This window comes from Plecotus auritus, assembly GCF_963455305.1.
Source record: "Plecotus auritus genome assembly, chromosome: 5".
Taxonomy (NCBI): Eukaryota; Metazoa; Chordata; class Mammalia; order Chiroptera; family Vespertilionidae; genus Plecotus; species Plecotus auritus.
Genome location: NC_137776.1, coordinates 126,132,674 through 126,151,558, shown reverse-complemented (window position 1 = coordinate 126,151,558; position 18,885 = coordinate 126,132,674). Strand labels below are relative to the sequence as shown.

Below are 18,885 nucleotides of genomic sequence, written 5' to 3'. Positions count from 1 at the left end.
CTGATGGTATAGTTCCAGTCTGACTCTGAAGTCCTAAGAACCAGAAGAGCCAATGGTTGAGTTCCAGTTTGAGTCCGAATCTAAAGGCAGGAGAAGACTGATGTCCAGCTTGAAACAGACAGAAAGAATTCCTTCTTATTTAGCCTTTTATTCCATTCAGGCCTTCAGAGAATTGGATGAGTCCCACCCACATTGGGGAGGGCAATCTGTTTTACCCAATCTACTGATTCAGATGTCAGTCTCATCCAGAAACATCCTTGTAGACACACCCAGAAATACTCTTTATGTTGTTGTTGTTAATCCTCACCTGAGGAGATTTTTCTATTGATTATTTTAGAGAGAGTGGAAGGAATGAGTAGAGATAGAGAGAGAGAAATGGTGACGGAATGTGGACCTAATGGGTAGAGATAGAGAGAGAGAAACATGGATGTGAGAGAGACACATCAATTGGTTCCCTCCTGCATGGTCCTGACTGTGGATTGAGCTTGCAACCAAGGTAGATGTCCTTGACTGGAATTGAACCCAGGACCCTTCAGTCTGAGGGCTGACACTCTATCCACTGAGCCAAACCGGCTAGTGCCAGTAATAATGTTTAACTAAAAAATCTGGGTTTGTGTCCCAGTTAAGTTTACACACAAAATTTGCCATCACATTTTCTTTTCTCTCTTCCTCCAACTGCCAATAACCACCATCATACTTTCTGTTTTTATGAATTTGACTACTTTAGTTTATGTAGTAGGAACATACATTATTTGTCTTTTTGTGATTGTCCTGTTTCACTTAGCATAATCTCCTGAAGGTTCATCCAGTGTTATAGCATGTGACAGGAGTTTTTCCTTTATTAAGGTTTACTAGCATTCCATGGCATGTATATATCACATTTGTTCATCCATTCATCCAAGTTTGGGTTGCTTCCACCTCTTGGCTATTATGAATAGTGCTGGTGTGAACATGTATGTACAAATATCTTTTCAAGACCCTGCTTTCAATTCTTTTGGATGTATTCCCTAAAGTGGGATTGTTGGTCTATTAATTTTTATCACAGAACATGAATGTATTAATAGGTGCCCCATGGGATGTCTTGAATTCTAGACATACCCTTTCTTATGACCAATTTCCCCTTGATAATCGAGACTAATTATTCTGGTACAGAAGAACCTTCTTTGTTTTTTGGTTTCTTGGCATAAGGAGCCCAGAAGTAACCAGGTGACATTCTCAGCTTCCATTTCAATGGAGTTACTGCTGTGTCCCATGGTGGAAGCCTTTCTTCTTTGGGAATTAAGATTTAGACCAGCCGTGGGCAAACTACGGCCCGCGGGCCGGATCCGGCTGTTCTATCCGGTTCTCTTGCTCTCCCCTCCGCTCCTTTACTTTGAATTTATATTAGTTCACACAAACACTCCATCCATGCTTTTGTTCCGGCCCTCCGGTCCAGTTTAAGAACCCACTGTGGCCCTCGAGTCAAAAAGTTTGCCCACTCCTGATTTAGACCAATAGAGTCCATAGTTTCTGGGATAGGAAGCAGACATTTCACTAGTGGACCATTAGATGTAATAGTGAGATGAGCCACTCCCTTTTCCAATATTTGATTCCAGGATCTGTGAATCCTGGCTATGGGAGAAACACAGCATGTATCAATTGCTGGCTCAGAGCACATACTATATCCTGAAGGATATTATCCGTGTCCTATAGAGTGTTGCCATCTATCCAGCACCATGAATCTTCAAAAGGCCATTCTGCTATTCTGTATGCCAGCTACTTCTAAGAGATGAGAAACACAGGTATTCTATGAAAATTAGACCATTTCCATACTTAATTTGCTATCAAATTAAGTTCCCTAGTCAGAAGCAGTGCTATGTGGAATACATAATGGTGACCAAAGTATTTTATAAATTCATAGATGTTAATTTCAGCAGAAATATTATGATCAGGGAAGAAAAATCTATATCTAGAGTAATTCTACCTTAGTAAGAATAAAGCATTACTCATTCCATGATGGAAGTGACATAGTATAATTAGCTTTGCCACCAAGTGGCTGGCTGGTCCACCTAGAGAATAATGCCAGGCCATGAGTTTAGTGTTTGTTTTTGCTATTGATAGATTTGACATTCAACAGGGGTTGAAATTCTATCAGTCTTGGTGAATGGAAGTCCATGTTGCTGGGCTTATGTATTATTCATCCTTGCTGCCATGACTCCATTTTCATCCATGACTCTGTTGCTGTATGGATAGTGGTGGCTGGGAAAAAGATGCTGGCTGACATCCACAGAATGCTTCGTCTTGGTCTCCTGATTATTAAGATACTGAAGTTGATTTCAGCAAAATGACCATTTGAAGAGGTCTATCCATAAACATACTCTTGCCTAGACTACCTTGTTACCAGTTTTCCAGTTGTGATCTCTTTGAGTCCCTGACTATTAAGCCAAACTGTTAACTACCACCCATAAGTTGGTGTATATTTTTTACCTTTGATCATGTCTCATTTCAGGAAAAATGGCAATTAGGTTTATTACTTGAAGTTCTGTCTACTGGGAGGATTTTACTTCACTGTTCTTCAGGGTCACCTTTGAGTGGAGCTGTGGTGCTGCAACGGTCTACTTTCAAGTAGTGTCAGCTTATCATACAGATCTATATATGAAGCCCATATTTTTCTTTTTTTAAAAATATATTTTATTGATATTTTACAGAGAGGAAGGAAGAGGGATAGAGAGCTAGAAACATCGATGAGAGAGAAACATCGATCAGCTGCCTCCTGCACACCTCCCACCAGGGATGTGCCCGCAACCAATGTACATGCCCTTGACCAGAATCGAACCCGGGACCCTTGAGTCCTGCAGGCCGACGCTCTATCCACTGAGCCAAACCGGTTTCGGCGATATTTTTCTTCATTAGCCATCTGATCACAGGAAACTTTTCATGGGTCCAGGATTTGGGTTAAGAGAGAGCAAGCAATGTAACAAGAATAGGGTTCATGGGAGTCTGTACTACTTGCTCCTGCAACTTACGCGTGCCTTCAGGACTTGCTTGGACCCAGTTTTGTATATATACTTTCACTTTATTTATTTTTTATTTTCTTTTTAAATAAATATTTATTCACATTATTACAATTGTTTCTCCTTTTTCCCCCCATAGCTCCCCTCCACCCGGTTCCCACCCCACCTTCTGCCCTTACCTCCCCCACACTGTCCTCATCCATAGGTGTATGATTTTTGTCCAGTCTCTTCATGAACCCCCCATACCCCTTTCCCCCTGAGAATTATCAGTCCACTCCCTTTCTATGCCCCTGATTCTATTATATTCACCAGATTATTCTGTTCCTCAGGTTTTTAACTCACTTGATTTTTAGGTTCACTTGTTGATAGATATGTATTTGTTGTTCATAATTTTTATCTTTACTTTTTTCTTCTTCCTCCTCTTCTTAAAGAATACCTTTCAGCATTTCATATAATACTGGTTTGGTGGTGATGAACTCCTTTAGCTTTTTCTTATCTGTGAAGCTCTTTATCTGCCCTTCAATTCTGAATGATAGCTTTGCTGGGTAGAGTAATCTTGGTTGTAGGTTCCTGCTATTCATCACTTTGAAAATTTCTTGCCACTCCTGTCTGGCCTGCGTAGTTTCTGTTGAGAAATCAGCTGACAATCGTATGGGTGCTCCCTTGTAGGTAATTAACTGTTTTTCTCTTGCTGCTTTTAAGATTCTCTCTTTGTCTTTTGCTCTTGGCATTTTAATTATGATGTGTCTTGGTATGGTCCTCTTTGGATTCCTTTTGTTTGGGGTTCTGTGCGCTTCCTGGACTTGTAAGTCTATTTCTTTCACCAGGTGGGGGAAGTTTTCAGTCATTATTTCTTCAAATAGGTTTTCAGTATCTTGCTCTCTCTCTCTTCTTCTGGCACCCCCATAATTCTGATGTTGGTATGCTTGAAGTTGTCCCAGAGGCTTCTTACACTATCTTCAACTTTTTGGATTTTTTTTTTCTTTTTGCTTTTTCGGTTGAGAGTTTTTTGCTTCTTTGTATTTCAATTCTTTGACTTGATTCTTGTGTTCCTCTAGTCTGTTTTTGGGTCTCTGTATAATATTTTTTATTTCAGTCAGTGTATGTTTAATTTCTAGTTGGTCCTTTTTCATATCTTCGAGGGTCTTGTTATATTTATCGGCCTTTTCTAGGATATTCTTGAAAAGCCTTATAACTGTGGTTTTGAATTCTATATCCAGTCGTTTGTTTTCCTCCATTTCTTTCGTTTGTGATCTGTTTCTTTGACGCCGCATTTTCACTGCTTCCCTGAGTTGGTAGGGTAGATTTGTGTACTAGGTTTCCTATATGGCCCAGTGGGTCGGCCTCCCCAGTTAACCTGAGATGGACACTCTTGGTGCACCCCTTTGTGGACTGTGTGTACAGCCTTGTTGTAATTAAGTCTTGATTGTTGTTGGTATCACTGGGAGGAATTGACCTCCAGGCCAGTTGGCTGTAAGGATCAGCTGTGTCTACGCTGGGAAAAGTTTGGTGCTGGAGACAGCCTTATAGGATTAGACTTGCCAAATTGCAATAGCCTCTGTGCTTGGCTTGGATGGGGTGGAGTCTCAGGGCGGAGCAGACAGTCTTGGCTTCCAGTCAGCCTTGCCCTTGCGCGTGCGTGCTCCTCCAGACCTCTGCCTTCCCCGGCTCCCGAGCCTCCGCCCAAGAGTCCAGATTCCCCCCACAAGAGTGTGGGTCCCCAGAGGCTCGCCTGGAACTGGGGTTCAGTGCAGTCAGAACTGGAGCTCAGTGCAGTCAGGAGCTTCTGACTCCCTTCCACTAGGGAAAGCCTGTGGCAACCTCCGCAGTCTTTGTGCACACTGGCAGGCGCACGCCTCCAGACCTCTGCCTTCCCCGGCTCCTGAGTCTCTGCCCGAGAGTCCAGATTCCCTCCCTCCCCTGTAAGAGCGTGGATCCCCAGGGGCTCGCCTGGAACTGGGGTTCATTGCAGTCAGAACTGGGGTTCAGTGTAGTCAGGAGCTTCCAACTCCCTTCTGCTAGGGAAAGCCTGTGGCAACCTCCGCAGCCTTTGTGCACACTCGTGTGCGCACCTCCAGACCCCTGCCCGCTGGGGCTCCCCCGGGTCTCCGAGTCTCCGGGTGCCTTTCTCTCTACCTGATAGTCCAGACTCCCCCTGTATGAGCCTGGGTCCACGGGGTTTCACCCGGGACTGGGGTTCAGTGCAGTCAGAACTGGGGTTCAGTGCGGTCGGGGGCTTCCTTCCCCCTTCCACCAGAGAAAGTCAGCTAGGCTCTCAGCCGCCCTTCCTCTCTGCACGCACAAAGACCCTTTGCCGTACCTCCAATTCTCTGCGAGCTTTTCTCTTTCCTTCTAGTTGTAGAATTTTCACTCAGCCAGCTTTCCTGTTTTTCTGGATGGTGTCCGTTCTGTCTTTTAGTTGTAGTTTTGAAATTGTTGTGCGAGGCAGCAGTTTAGGTGCTTACCTATGCCACCATCTTGGTTTCTCTCTCTACACTTTCACTTTATGATAGAGTGCTGTTGTGTACGTTCAGATCAGACAATAACCATTTTATGATGGGCAACTCATGGTAAAATGGTGGCCAAGAATGCAGCATCTGCTGAGGACTGGTAGCCTGTCAAGTCTAAAGCTGATTTTCAAGAGGAGAATAGTTATTTGTAGAGGATGGCTTGCTCTGTTCCAAAATCTTAAAAGTTCACACTAGATTCACCTCTAAGGACCTGCCAAACTTGACTTGCTTGAATTGGAGCAGTCAGAATGATGTCTTGGTAGAGAGGTAAGTGGAACATGTGATGCCTGAAATGGAGAGTTGGTCAGGATTTCTACAGACTAGATCATGATGGAGGGCTAGAGCTGCTATAGCTCTGAGGTAGGGCAGTCAAGGTGTATTGCTGGCCTTGTCAGTTGAAAACTGTTTTGGTGGTTTTATTAAGAGGATAAAAGAAATAGCTTCATTCTAAGTTGTCAAGAAATGTAATGATTTGCTCTAACAACAAAAGTACATCTTTTTTAAAAAAACTACATCTTTAACTGCATCTAAATTGGAGTCACATATGATTATTCTTGCAGTAATTTACTGTCATTCTCTAACATCCATCTATAGTCTGCAGAAACCAGATAGGTGAATTGAATGTTGGTGTGGTTGGAATAACCACCCTTATATCTTCTAAATCATTAAAAAAGGCGCTAATCTCTGTAGTCTCTTAAGGAATGTGGCATTGCTTTTAACTTACTATTTTCCTAGGTAAGAGTAACTTAGGTAACTTCCATTTGCTTTTTATCCCCTATAAGTCCCTTTCTCCATGGGTCAGGTAACCAGGATGGATAGTGTGCCAGTTTCTGCATTTGTCTTTTCTAACTATGCATTCCAAACTGGGGATATAACTGTGAGGTGGGTTCAGGTATCTTCTAGGCCCACTGGAGACAGACACTAGCCAAAACTCAGTTAATTACCTGACCTCTGTAAACTCCTACCCTAACTAGTGAACCACAGTAGCATTTTAGTGTCCAGTTACCCTCGTAAGTGCGGTTAGCTTCCCTTCCCTAGTGCATGATTATCCTGGTAAAGGGTTGCATGCTTCTTTGAGAACCCATCCTCTTTTTCTCTTTGAGAACCCATACTTTTTTTTTTTTTTAAAATCTCAGTCCTCTGTCTTATCTTCTCTCTCCATTAATTCTTCCCTTTAGAGGTCTTTCAGGAGACTAAAGTAGGTAAGACAGTGCTTGAGAAGGTGGGGGAGATAGAGTCACCTCATTCATTGCAACTTACTGTTTCTATTGTGGAACGGTAGATTACTGAGGTAATAAAACCAACTTGAAAAATAGTGGTTTATCTGAGTCATGTAAAAATACTTAGTTTTTGAGATTGTCTAAAGGGAAACATTTAAATAGAGGGCTTGGAATCTTTTCTTATGCCCTGCTCCCTCCTGTGAGCTTGAAAAGATTACCGGGATATATCCAGGGTTGAAATGTACTTAAAAGTGAGAGAGATTGAAACAGGCAGGATGATGTGAAAATGTAGGCTGGTGCCCATGTCAGAGACACATACATACAGGGTGAGGGACAAACAAACCCAAAAGATTTTCAGTTGTTGTTACTAAAATACCAAGTGTTCTGAAGCATTCTTTTGTTCATTTGGATTTTGACTTTTGAAAAGCCATTTATGACCACTATTCAAAAAAATTTTTTTAGACTTTACTTTGATAGGAAAACTTTAATAGCGTATTTTTTGGGTGGCCATAGTGCAATGATTAGACTATTATTAGATTAAATTGAATCAGTCAGTAAGGTCCAGGGTCCGGAGTGATCCTTTCTTTTTATTTATAAGCATTTTGCCATGTAAAGGGACCAGTATCTATATATATAAAAGGCTAAGTGACCCACCATACGTCTGTCCGACTGTCCAACGGACCAACCAGCTGGTAGCTATGATGTACACTGACCACCAGGGGCAGACGCTCAATGCAGGAGTGGAAACCACAGGCATGGAAACAAGGAACAGACTGATGACTCTCAGAGGGAAGAGGGGAGAAGGGAGGACAGGAAGAGATTAACTAAAGATCTATATGCATACTAGAGGCCTGGTGCATGGATTCATGCACTGGTGGGTCCCTTGGCCTGGCCTGCGGGGATTGGGCCGAAACTGGCTCTCCGACATCGCCCGAAGGGTCCTGGATTGCAAGAGGGCACAGGCCAGGCCTAGGGACACCACTGGTGCACGAATCTGTGCACCGGGCCTCTAGTTTAAAAATAAACGTTGGCTTGTGCATGCACGATACATATAAAGCTCTCGCTAGCACCAATACATATAAAGCTCTCGCTGGTGCCAATTGCACGCGTGTGTTTCGATCTGTCATTGTTGATCATAAATTCTATTATAGAGAAAGGGTGAATAGTGATATTAAAATATTTCTTCTAATTAATTTCCTTTCAATGTGCATGAATTCATGCACTGGGCCACTAGTCTTTTATTTATTTATTTATTTATTGTGGGTCACTAGTCTTTTATAATGGATGTGGCTGGGACATAAAACATTCTTTGTATTTCAACTGAACTTTACTGCATAAACATTTTCAGACAAAGAAATGAAACTTTATTTTATGTAGAATATAAGAATGTGTATGGGTCAGTTAGGAGAGGGCATTTTGTTCCTTACCCCTCAACACTCATATTAAGATGATTTTATTCTTCTGAATTTTTAAGAGGAAGTTTTCTCTCTTATTCTAAATGCTAGCAGATTTTAGTGTCCTTTAATGATTTATTCATGGTCTACTTGTGTAGTAGCAAAAGAAAAGAATTATATATTACTTTTTAAAATCTTGTGCAAGAGAGCAATTTTAAAAATATATATTTGGTAAGACCTTTAATAAAATTTTTAATGAGTTGTCTTTTCAACTCATAGTCATTATAGAGTATTGTCTTCTCCATTATTACGGCTTACAGCAATGTCATTTTTTCCCCTCCTGCCTGGGATATGTGTTGTTTCCATATTACCTTTGCTTTTTTAAGTTTATATTTTTCTGTTTAGGAAAATCTGAGGTGTATCCATACTTAAGATAGTATTTAAATTATACTATGATGAATGTAATAAATTTATTTATAAAATCTTGTCTAAGATTAAAATACTAAAAATCATCAATACTCTGAGGTGAATAAAGTTGGTCTATCATTAACCAAACATTTCCCTCCTTTTTTCCCTTTCTTTCCTTTATTACTGTGTTCTTCCCTATTCCCCCTAAGTTCTACAATTGCATACTTGAAGAATGGATGAATGATTTCATATAATTATTTGTTTACTGTCTCTCCTCTTTTTAGACTGTAAATTCTGTGAGCACAGAGACTGTACCAATCTTGTTTACTTCCATGTGCCTAATGCCTAGGATTAGTACATATTAATAATTCAGTAAATTAGTTGATTGAATGAATCAATGATAATAAAACATATCCTATGAATGCTTTTAAAACAATTCTTTGTTGAAATGTGTTTCTTGTCTATTGAAGTATTTAGAATGTATATTATGGGGAGAAATAATAGGATAAAATATATTTGTAATAAGTATGTTTTAAAATTTGCTACTTGTTTTTTTTAACAAAGCGTAGTACAATAAGCAATCAATTTAAAGTGGTTTTTGCAACTAAACTTTTGATTATTTTGGATTAATATTTTGAACTACATTTTCCCATGTGACCTTGATTAGCTCAACTAATGTATGCCCTAACAAAATTAAAATAGTATGAGGGCATAATATGGAAATACTCATATTTTTACAAGGAGTATCAGTTTTAAGGGTTTTAATTGAAACATGATGTGGGCCTATGTAGATAATAACATATTCATTATTTTAAATTGTAACTTGAGGATTTTAAGGATTGAAAAATATTTCCAAGCATAACAGAAATTTTGTGCCCTTGGGTTCAGAAATTATTATTTTAGCTAAATAGGCCTGACTGATCAGAAACACAGGGACCAAAGTAAGTGTACATAACTCCCAAAACAATGTTAGTGTAGACTGTTCATTTTATTGTTAGATATCAGGTGTGTACAAACACTTTGGTTACTTAGGAGATAAGAACAAAAAGAGTTCACTACTGACTACAGTGTGGGTCTTGTAAGGTATGAAGTGGCCATAAATTAGAACTTGGCATATTATGAACTTAATTTGACCACTTGTTTAGAAAGACTATTAATATTTGACTATACAGCAGTGCACTCTGAAGAATGATTCAACGCAGTGTTTCTTAATAGCTTTTCAGCTCTGTCTAATTGTAATATCTCTGTTACTGTTTGCTTAGCTTTTGTCTCCTTGTAATGTGAAGGGTATACTTTTCATCCTAAGTTTTTTTCTAGGCATCCACAAAGACAAAGCTAACCCTCCCAGCTTCTCTGTTGTCCTTGAGACTCTGAGGCGTACCTTGACAGATTACCAGAACAAGCTGGAAGATACATCTAATGAGGTAACACTTGCACTGTTTGGCTCCACACATATAGCCTTCGGCCTGCAGCAGTACGTATCCCTTGCTTGTTACAAAGGTCAAAAAAATTGGGAATATTGACTTGGCAGCTTCACAGATATAAAAAATAATAAATTGTCTGTCACTGTTCTTTAAGTGTGGCCTAAAGTCATGTCTCATTTATGTTTTTGTAACTTAGGTCACACTCTTATTTTCAAAGTTATAAAGACTCTGCTACTCTTGGACTTCAAAATCTATTTATTTTAATTTAATATAAAAGCTATGCAAGTCATTTCAGTTAATATGTGTTATATTGAAATTTTAATGTGGTTTTATGAATTTGCAATAGGTAGTGCAAATTTAGATGTTAATATTTCAGGTTAAGATTTCTACAAATTGTAGAAGTCTGAATAAAAAAGGGATGTTAGTTTTCATTCTTTAAAGTGAGTAAAGTGTTGATAAAAGTTTTTAAAAACAATTGTCTCTTTGATGCAGCCTGGAAGTTTTTAGTTTGCCAACTGAAAAAGCTCATGCTTCTGTTTATCATCTCATTTGTATTATTCAATGTGTGGGTTGATAATTTTCTTGGGTATTAAAATATTTAATGAATCTGTGCTTTAAAAATTGAAGAGTTTGCTTAGTTAAATTAGAGAATATAAAGTAATTACATTAAATTCAACTAGTAAAACAACAGACATTATTTGAACCAAAAACAAACTACATAGCATGAAATTTAGTGTTTATCCTTTTGTTCATCTGTTTCATTCATATAATATGAAGACTATGAAACTATTACAGTTCACATTTCAGAAGGGGCTTATTTTACTTTAAGAAGGTGAATAAAGAAGGAAAAGTGAGCCTTCTTAATTGTTCAAAAGGCATAAAAGAAAGTGACCATTGAAATAATTAAATTTCTATAGAGAATAAATATTGCTAAGTCTTTCCCTGTGAGACAAGACAACCTGTATTGTTAGTAGTTTATGAAACTCTTCTGAGGCCTCGGACTGGAAGCTGCAGGGTAACTAGGAACATATTACCCACAGCGAATTGTTATTTGGGAGGATGGATGTCACATGATCCTCAGCACAGTTGAAAAGTCGGCTCAGCAGGCTTTGGCTTAGTAATGCGCTTTGTTGTGAACCAGTGCCAGAGACAGCAGTGGGGAGACCAAGGGGGTGGCTGCAAAGAAAGCAAAAAGAGCAGTCTGACAGAAAGAAGAATGAACTGTCAAAGAAAATAAATCACAAGCAGAGCAGGACCAACTGATGACCTGCCACAAGCCTTCCCTGTAGGACTGCATGTGACCGACCCTGAAGTTGTCATATGGAGTGAGAGACCAGTGAATACCCTCATGATGTATGGAAAGAGCAGTCTTCTGCTCTGTCCTTTTTTCTTTCCTTATAGATGCCACTGCTTCTGGCATTTTGGTCCAGAAGGATTTTAAGAATAAAGTTATATTTGTTTATAGTGAGAATGAGATCCTTTGTCTGACATCTAGTGAAAACACGGTAATATCACTGACATTTTAAGCTTGAATGCTTTCTTTTCTTTTTAACCATCTGAGCTTGTGACAGAAATTACCTAGTTAAACAAAAGAAATTTTTAAGACTCTTAATTACTATTCAAAAGTGTATATTAAGTAACTGCATAAAAAACATTTAAAGATTAGCTTTTGAGTTACCAATCCTTGAAAAATATAAAAAAGTGATTTACATTTTCTTTTATCAGCTAAACAGTGTGAATGATGCCAAGGAAAAGACATCTACTGAACTTGATTCTACCAAACAGAAGATAGAATCTCACACTAAAAATATAAAGGTATTGATTTTAAAAAACTTTTTCCTTTGTATTAAGAGACAAATATAATTATTTAGGGAAACTTTATGGTAGAGATATCTGAAAATATGGCTTCATATTTCTTATTAAGTACATTTGGATACAACTTTAATTTTTTATTATTGATCAAAGTAACAAGAATGTTTTTCATTAAAAAATAAAACTTGATTAGAAATTGTTCTGATTAATGGAAACATTTATTTCCCAGACTTAATTATAATACTGTGGATTACAAATTTAAGATTTAATGTCTACTCTTAGACACATAGTAACCATTTTACATAAGCACATCAGTATTTGGAGTCAGTTTCCATTATTTTGGGTGGAGCCATTGTTTTTAGTACGTCATGCCTAGTAATGGGCCAAGACCACACCTGGCTCAGGTCCAGGAAAATCATTTATTTTATTTTCTGTGCCATTTTTATGTAATACGTTTTTGCAGAATTATACTGAAGCAGCTTTCAGAGTTGCTTAGCAGTGTTGGATTTTTGTTGTTGTTGTTGTTGGTTTATATTGTGTTTGTCCTTGACATACTTCATGGAATTTAAGGTTAAGGAATAAATAGTTCAAAATTTTATGTCACATATTTTAGATTTGTATTAGCATTTGGGATTTCATGGAGAAGGAAATGTTCTTATATTAAGTATAAGATTTATTCTTAAAATGTTATTTATATGGTATTTAAAGGTTTTGGGGTTACCACATTATTTTTTTTTAGTGGATTGAAAGAAAACAACTTCTTGGAATAAGCTCTCTTATTAACACTTTATGTTTAAATGCTAAAGCAACAAATTTTCTAATCTTACAGCTAAAATAATTGTACTTAGACAATACATTCAATAAAAAACCATGATTTTTGCCTTTGTGATTCTTTTATGTTAAAGTTTTGGAAATCTTCATTATGGATTTTATATTTGTGCCTCCCGCCCCTATATTGGCCTGCCATCATACGACCTCTATTTTTGGTGTCTCCTACAGGACCTTCAGGATAAACTGGCTGATGCCAATAAGGAGTTGAGTCATTTACGCAGTAAGTGTGCAGATAGAGAGGCTCTGGTCGGCACTTTAAAAGTGGAGCTGCAGAACGTGCTCCACTGCTGGGAGAAAGAGAAGGCACAAGCGGCCCAGTCCCAGTGTGAACTGCAGAAGCTTTCCCAGGCTTTCCACAGGGACTCCGAGGTACCACCTGAGTCAAGATGGCCGTTTCACTAGTCTCAGTTTTATAAATTTACATACTTCAGCTGGCTGTTTTTACTCTTATTTGGTTTAATTAAAAAATTCTTCTGAGCTGACTATTTTGAAATATGCATGCCAGATGCAAAATCAGTCACTCCATTACTCTGTGCCATCCTGTTTCAAGGAAGAAGTAATGTAGATTAACCCTTCTATCACTTGTACAACTAACCTATCTCAATAACTATGATCCTAACAGCCCTTTCAAGGTTGGCCTGATTGCTAATGGTAAAATTATTTTTTTAAATTTCAGTAGTTAGTAGCTAGGCATGGTAGAAAGAATATGTGTTTTTTGTTTTTGTAGTCAGAAAGAACTGGACTTGGGTCCTGGGGCTTTTATTTACAAACTATGAGTATGAACAAGTCACACAGCTTAGTCTCTCCACATCTGAGTTTCTTTATTTGCAAAACAGGAATAATATTTACTTTAATAGACAGACAGTCTCCTTACTCTTTATATAAAAATTTAGAAAAAAACAAATCCCACAAAATTAAAACTTTATTTGAGTGCCCTAGAGAGTGGCTTATCATTTTCATTTTCATTTATTAACCACTTCTTAAAGTATGATGACAAAACTTTCATAGTATGAGCTGGGTGAATGGAATTATATGTTCTTTTACCCAGGGGATGTGGAACTAGTCTGGCTAGTGTGAAACTGGTTTATCTGAGTCGTCCGGCATATTGAGTTCATTACTTCAACAAATATGAACATGCATGCCAAAAGCGTAAAAAGGAAACATTCCTTCCCCTCTTCTTGCAGTCTGGGATTTAAATTGTGTCCACATGAAGGGCCTGGAATTGTTCTACACATCAGATAGTGATTAAAGTAAAGGAAACTAGAAGCCTGACTATATTGTAAAGTCAGCATGTCTACAACAATGTGGTTGGGTTCAACATGTGTGAATTGATTTTGGATCTTGAGATTCTCTTTTCACGCCAAATGGATGATTATCATGCATGGTTTATCACAGCCCAAGCAAAAAGGACATAATGGCGACACAATGAATTATCCTTGAGGATGAACTCAATGGCAAAATGTGCAGGGGGGATATTTTAAGTGCCTGAACATTACATTTGCTTAGTTATATTTAATAAGATTTTTAAACATCTCAGCCCAGTTGAAAATGCAAAAGACATCTTTAATTGCTTAAAAAAGAAAATGGCATAGTATATTTATGAAGACTTCTGATATGCTAACTCAAGTTTATGATTTTAATCACATATTTAATTTTCTTTTGTTTTTATTATTTATTTATTTATTTATTTATTTTTTTAAATATATTTTATTGATATTTTACAGAGAGGAAGGGAGAGGGATAGAGAGCTAGAAACATCGATGAGAGAGAAACATCGATCAGCTGCCTCCTGCACACCTCCCACTGGGGATGTGCCCGCAACCAAGGTACATGCCCTTGACTGGAATCGAACCCGGGACCCTTCAGTCCGCAGGCCGACGCTCTATCCACTGAGCCAAACCGGTTTCGGCTAATTTTCTTTTGTTTTTAAATTGTTATATTTGGAAAAAAGTAAGGTGGCATATAGAGAATTAAGATATGTGTATCTTAATTTCTCCCAAAAGAAACTTTGCCCACAAATTTCTAATTATAAACCTTTACATATGCTGTATTCAGTTTTTCTTTTCTATTTGAGTATGTTTTCATTGATTTTAAAGAGAGGGGAAAGGAGAGAGAGAGATAAAGACACATCAGTGAGAGAGAAAAGAAACCAATCGGCTGCCTCCTGCACACCCCCTACTGGGATCCTGCAACCTGGGCATGTGCCCTGACCGGGAATCAAACCAGTGACCTCTTGGTGCATGGTATGCCACTCAACCAACTGAGCAACACTGCACATATATTCAGTTTTTCTTATCTAGAAGATGAGAATTTCTATTTTTCCCCTCTTAAAATTTCCCCTTTTAAACAATTTTTTTTGCTCATATATTAAAAAAATCTCGAGGGAATTTATTTTATCTACATAAAATATTCATTTTGCAGCTTCACTGTTCCTTTGTCTTGAGTTCCATTCTTTGGGACTGTACAGGGGAAACACCTTATAAAGACAGCATCAGGCTTTTTAGTAAGTAAACTTTCCTTGTGTTTTCAAGATGGGATCAGCTTTTTACTGACTTCTACAGCAGAGTATTTCTAGGTCATTAAACAATGGATAGTTTTGTTATTGTAATGGCAGTATAATTTTAAAGAACTTTTTCTACATAGTTCTAATTGGGCGGTTTTGAAAGTATATCTTGGGCAGCTATGTCTATTTTTTTATTCTTCCTTTGTAGTGTTTGAACACCTATAAATGCCCCTGTGCCAAACACTATATGAACATATAAGCGGGCAAAATAAATGAGCCCATCTTCCATATCTTTCATATCACTGTCTGCTTTGCCTAAGGGGCTTGGGATAGATTTCCTATAAGTGGTAAGTAAGCTGGAATCTCTGGAGGGGGATGAAAGCTGAGTAATTGTGTACCTGTGAAGTACAGATATTGGCGTAATGTTTTCTCTGACAGAGTTGAGTAACACTTCTCTCTGTAATGGTGTTTTGACTTAAAATAACATCTGTTTTAGCAAATGTAAATATGAAATTACAGAATTACCACACAGACGCTCAGTTAGGAGAGCTAGAAACAACTTGTTCAGATTCCTTCTGTTATAGCTGAGGAAGTTGAGGCCTGAACATGCACTCACTAAGACCACCTCCTCAGTAGTAGCAGGGCTGGGTCAAAACTCTGGTCTTCTGGTTTATAGATTTCAGAATTTGGTTTTGAATACTAAGTGTAAGCCATTCCCATTTTCTATCTGATGCTCGTTTTGATTGTAAAAAAAAAAAAAAAAAAGTCACCGAAGTGATAATATTCCGAGACTTGAGTATTTTAATTCCTTCCCAAGTTTTTGAAATAAATTATTTACCATATATATTATGTGTTTTACTTCTTACAATGTTTAGATACTGGAATTAATTTCCTTTTTTTTTCTCACAGGAGAAGCTAACCTTCCTTCATACCTTGTACCAGCACTTGATAGCAGGCTGTGTGCTCATAAAACAACCAGAAGGCATGCTGGATAAATTCTCTTGGTCTGAGCTTTGTGCAGTCTTGCAGGAGAATGTTGATGCCCTGATCGCAGACCTCAACAGGGCTAATGAGAAGGTAACTGTCCTCAGGCACCAGATACCTCTATTAAATTCAGTGACATTTGTCCACATCACAGTATCATTAAGAGGGGCTGACATTCATCTTATTTCAAAAAGAATTTGGATGTTAATAATTCAATACCATTAATTATGGCTTGTCTACCACTCAGTTTGATGCCATTGCTGTGGGCATGTAAATGTGACTGAAGTCTGTATGAAGTCTCTAAGCTCCACTTTCTGTGCAGGACATGCTAATACTACTAGCCAGTATTAGCCACAGGGACCTAATTAAAAGAAAATAAATTAATCTTACTGATGAAGCAATTCAAAGAACTTAGCCATTTACATTAATAAACCAACTCTTTATGTTAGCATAAAATAGAAACAAGATACAGTTCTTCAAAAACATGATCTTAAAATTCTTTGCTTAGGAAATAATGAGATATTAAAAGCAGTTAAAATTTTAAATTATGTTATAACGTTTCTTGAAATATAACAAACTGTGTATTACCAAACCCATTCAGTGCTATAGATTGTAAGAAGTATATATTGTAGGAGAAAACGGTAGACTTCTATCGTCACTTTATCATTCACAAGCTTAGAAATTCAGTCTTTCAAAAAAAATTTAAAAACTTTCTTTTGGTTATAGAAAATCAAAATGGCTTAGGATAGTGGTTGGCAAACTCATTAGTCAACAGAGCCAATATCAACAGTACAACGATTGAAGTTTCTTTTGAGAGCCAAAAATTTTAAACTTAAACTTCTAACGCCACTTCTTCAAAATAGACTCGCCCAGGCCATGGTCTTTTGTGGAAGAGCCACACTCAAGGGGCCAAAGAGCTGCATGTGGCTCGCGAGCCGCAGTTTGCCGACCACTGGCTTAGGAGACTTAACATATGTCACCATTAAAAATATTGATTCTTATCCTGGGTCTATTGAACTAGTCAGAACTATGTTTATGTGGTCTAGTTTCTAGATCTTAGTTGTAATGACATTTGCTCTTAAGAGACATGAAAAGAAAAACTGTTCCCCAAAGTTTATTTTTAACTTTGGCCCAATTTAAGGGTGAGTTAGGACATTTTACCTTGGTCTGATTGGCAAACACTACCATAGGCACTGAGAAGTGGGATTGAGGAAATGAGAGAATAAATTGTGAGCCACAGATACTGTTCATGATTGTGAATGTGTGTATCATGGGTTTGAAAATTACTGATAATTAAAATGAGTTCATGTTTTAACCCTCTGAGATGCTGTTATGCTTTAATAGATTTTCATAGTTTCAAAGCATCATTAATTGTCACACATATTAGGCGATTTTCTTTACAGTGTTTTGAATGTGAAATAAAAAATGGTTGGAAAATTCTGCTTTATTATATGTAACATGTTTGTAGATATGTAAATCTCACTTAAATACTTACTTTCTCATTGAGATATCTTAATAGATTGAGCTTTGGATCTAGAAGTAAGAATATTCTTCTCAATTATTTTTTTTTAGTAAAATGGGTCTTAGAATGAGTAATGTTCTTAGAAAGAGAAGAATAAAAGATTTGTCATCTAAGCAGACATATGACACCATTTTGTGCTAAAATATGATAATTTGCTGTACTAATTCCTATTTCATCATTTCTTTATTTTCTTTTTTTAAATATATTTTATTGATTTTTTTACAGAGAAGAAGGGAGAGGGAGAGAGAGTCAGAAACATCGATGAGAGAGAAACATCAATCAGCTGCCTCCTGCACACCCCCTACCGGGGATGTGCCCGCAACCAAGGTACATGCCCTTGACCGGAATCGAACCCGGGACCCTTGAGTCTGCAGACCGACGCTCTATCCACTGAGCCAAACCGATTAGCGCTTTATTTTCTTTTAAAAAAAATATTTTTATTGATTTCAGGGAGGATGGGAGAGGTAGAGAGAGATAGCAACATCAATGATGAAGAAGAATCATTGATTGGCTACCCCCTACTGGGGATCGAATCTACAACTTCGGCATGTGCCCTGACCGGGAATCGAACTGTGACCTCCTACTTCATAGGTTGACGTTCAACCACTGAGTCACACTGGCTGGGCGTCATTATTTATTTATTTATTTATTTTCATTTTAATGTAGAATGTTTATATGATCTTAAGGAATAAAATATATTGGAACATTTTGGATGTTTTTTGGAGGATACCTGGAAATGGTTTTTCAGCATAGCTTTTTCTCTGTTGCATGTCCCCATTTAGATAAGTCATCTGGAGTATATCTGTAAAAACAAGTCTGATACGATGAGAGAGCTTCAGCAGACCCAAGAGGACACCTTCAACAAAGTGGCTGAGCAGATCAAGGCCCAGGAGGGCTGCTGGCAGAAGCAGAAGAAGGAGCTGGAGCTGCAGTACTCAGAGCTCCTCCTGGAGGTGCAGAAGAGGGCACAGGTATGCAGCTTCCACAGAGCATTATTTCAAATGCCATTGTCAAGTCAGTTATAACATCCTGATTACCACATAAACTTGGTAGGCACAAGTGATACATATGATCACACCAACATAAATGGATATGTCTTGTGTGTGCATGAGTACTAAGAATTGTCTTTCACTTAAGTATGGAAGTACGTGGGTTTCTGGTTAAAGTATCTCAGAATGCATTGATCAATTGATTGCTAAAATTGTATTGCCTTTATTTACTTTTAAAATAAAAGGTTAAAAGGTTTGGTAAAGTATTGTCAGTTTCCATGTAGGTATTTTTTTA

The 18,885-nt window shown here is 37.8% G+C and overlaps 1 protein-coding gene across 1 annotated transcript in view; it reads left to right on the top strand.

Moving 5' to 3' along the window:
* Positions 1-18,885, top strand: part of CCDC171 (coiled-coil domain containing 171) — a 300,242-nt gene that overhangs the window by 80,503 nt on the left and 200,854 nt on the right. The window contains exons 12-16 of the mRNA XM_080668398.1: positions 9,843-9,949; positions 11,675-11,764; positions 12,761-12,961; positions 16,005-16,172; positions 18,384-18,572. Of these exons, the coding sequence (XP_080524524.1) occupies positions 9,843-9,949; positions 11,675-11,764; positions 12,761-12,961; positions 16,005-16,172; positions 18,384-18,572 (755 nt within the window). The remainder of the gene's footprint in view (positions 1-9,842; positions 9,950-11,674; positions 11,765-12,760; positions 12,962-16,004; positions 16,173-18,383; positions 18,573-18,885) is intronic.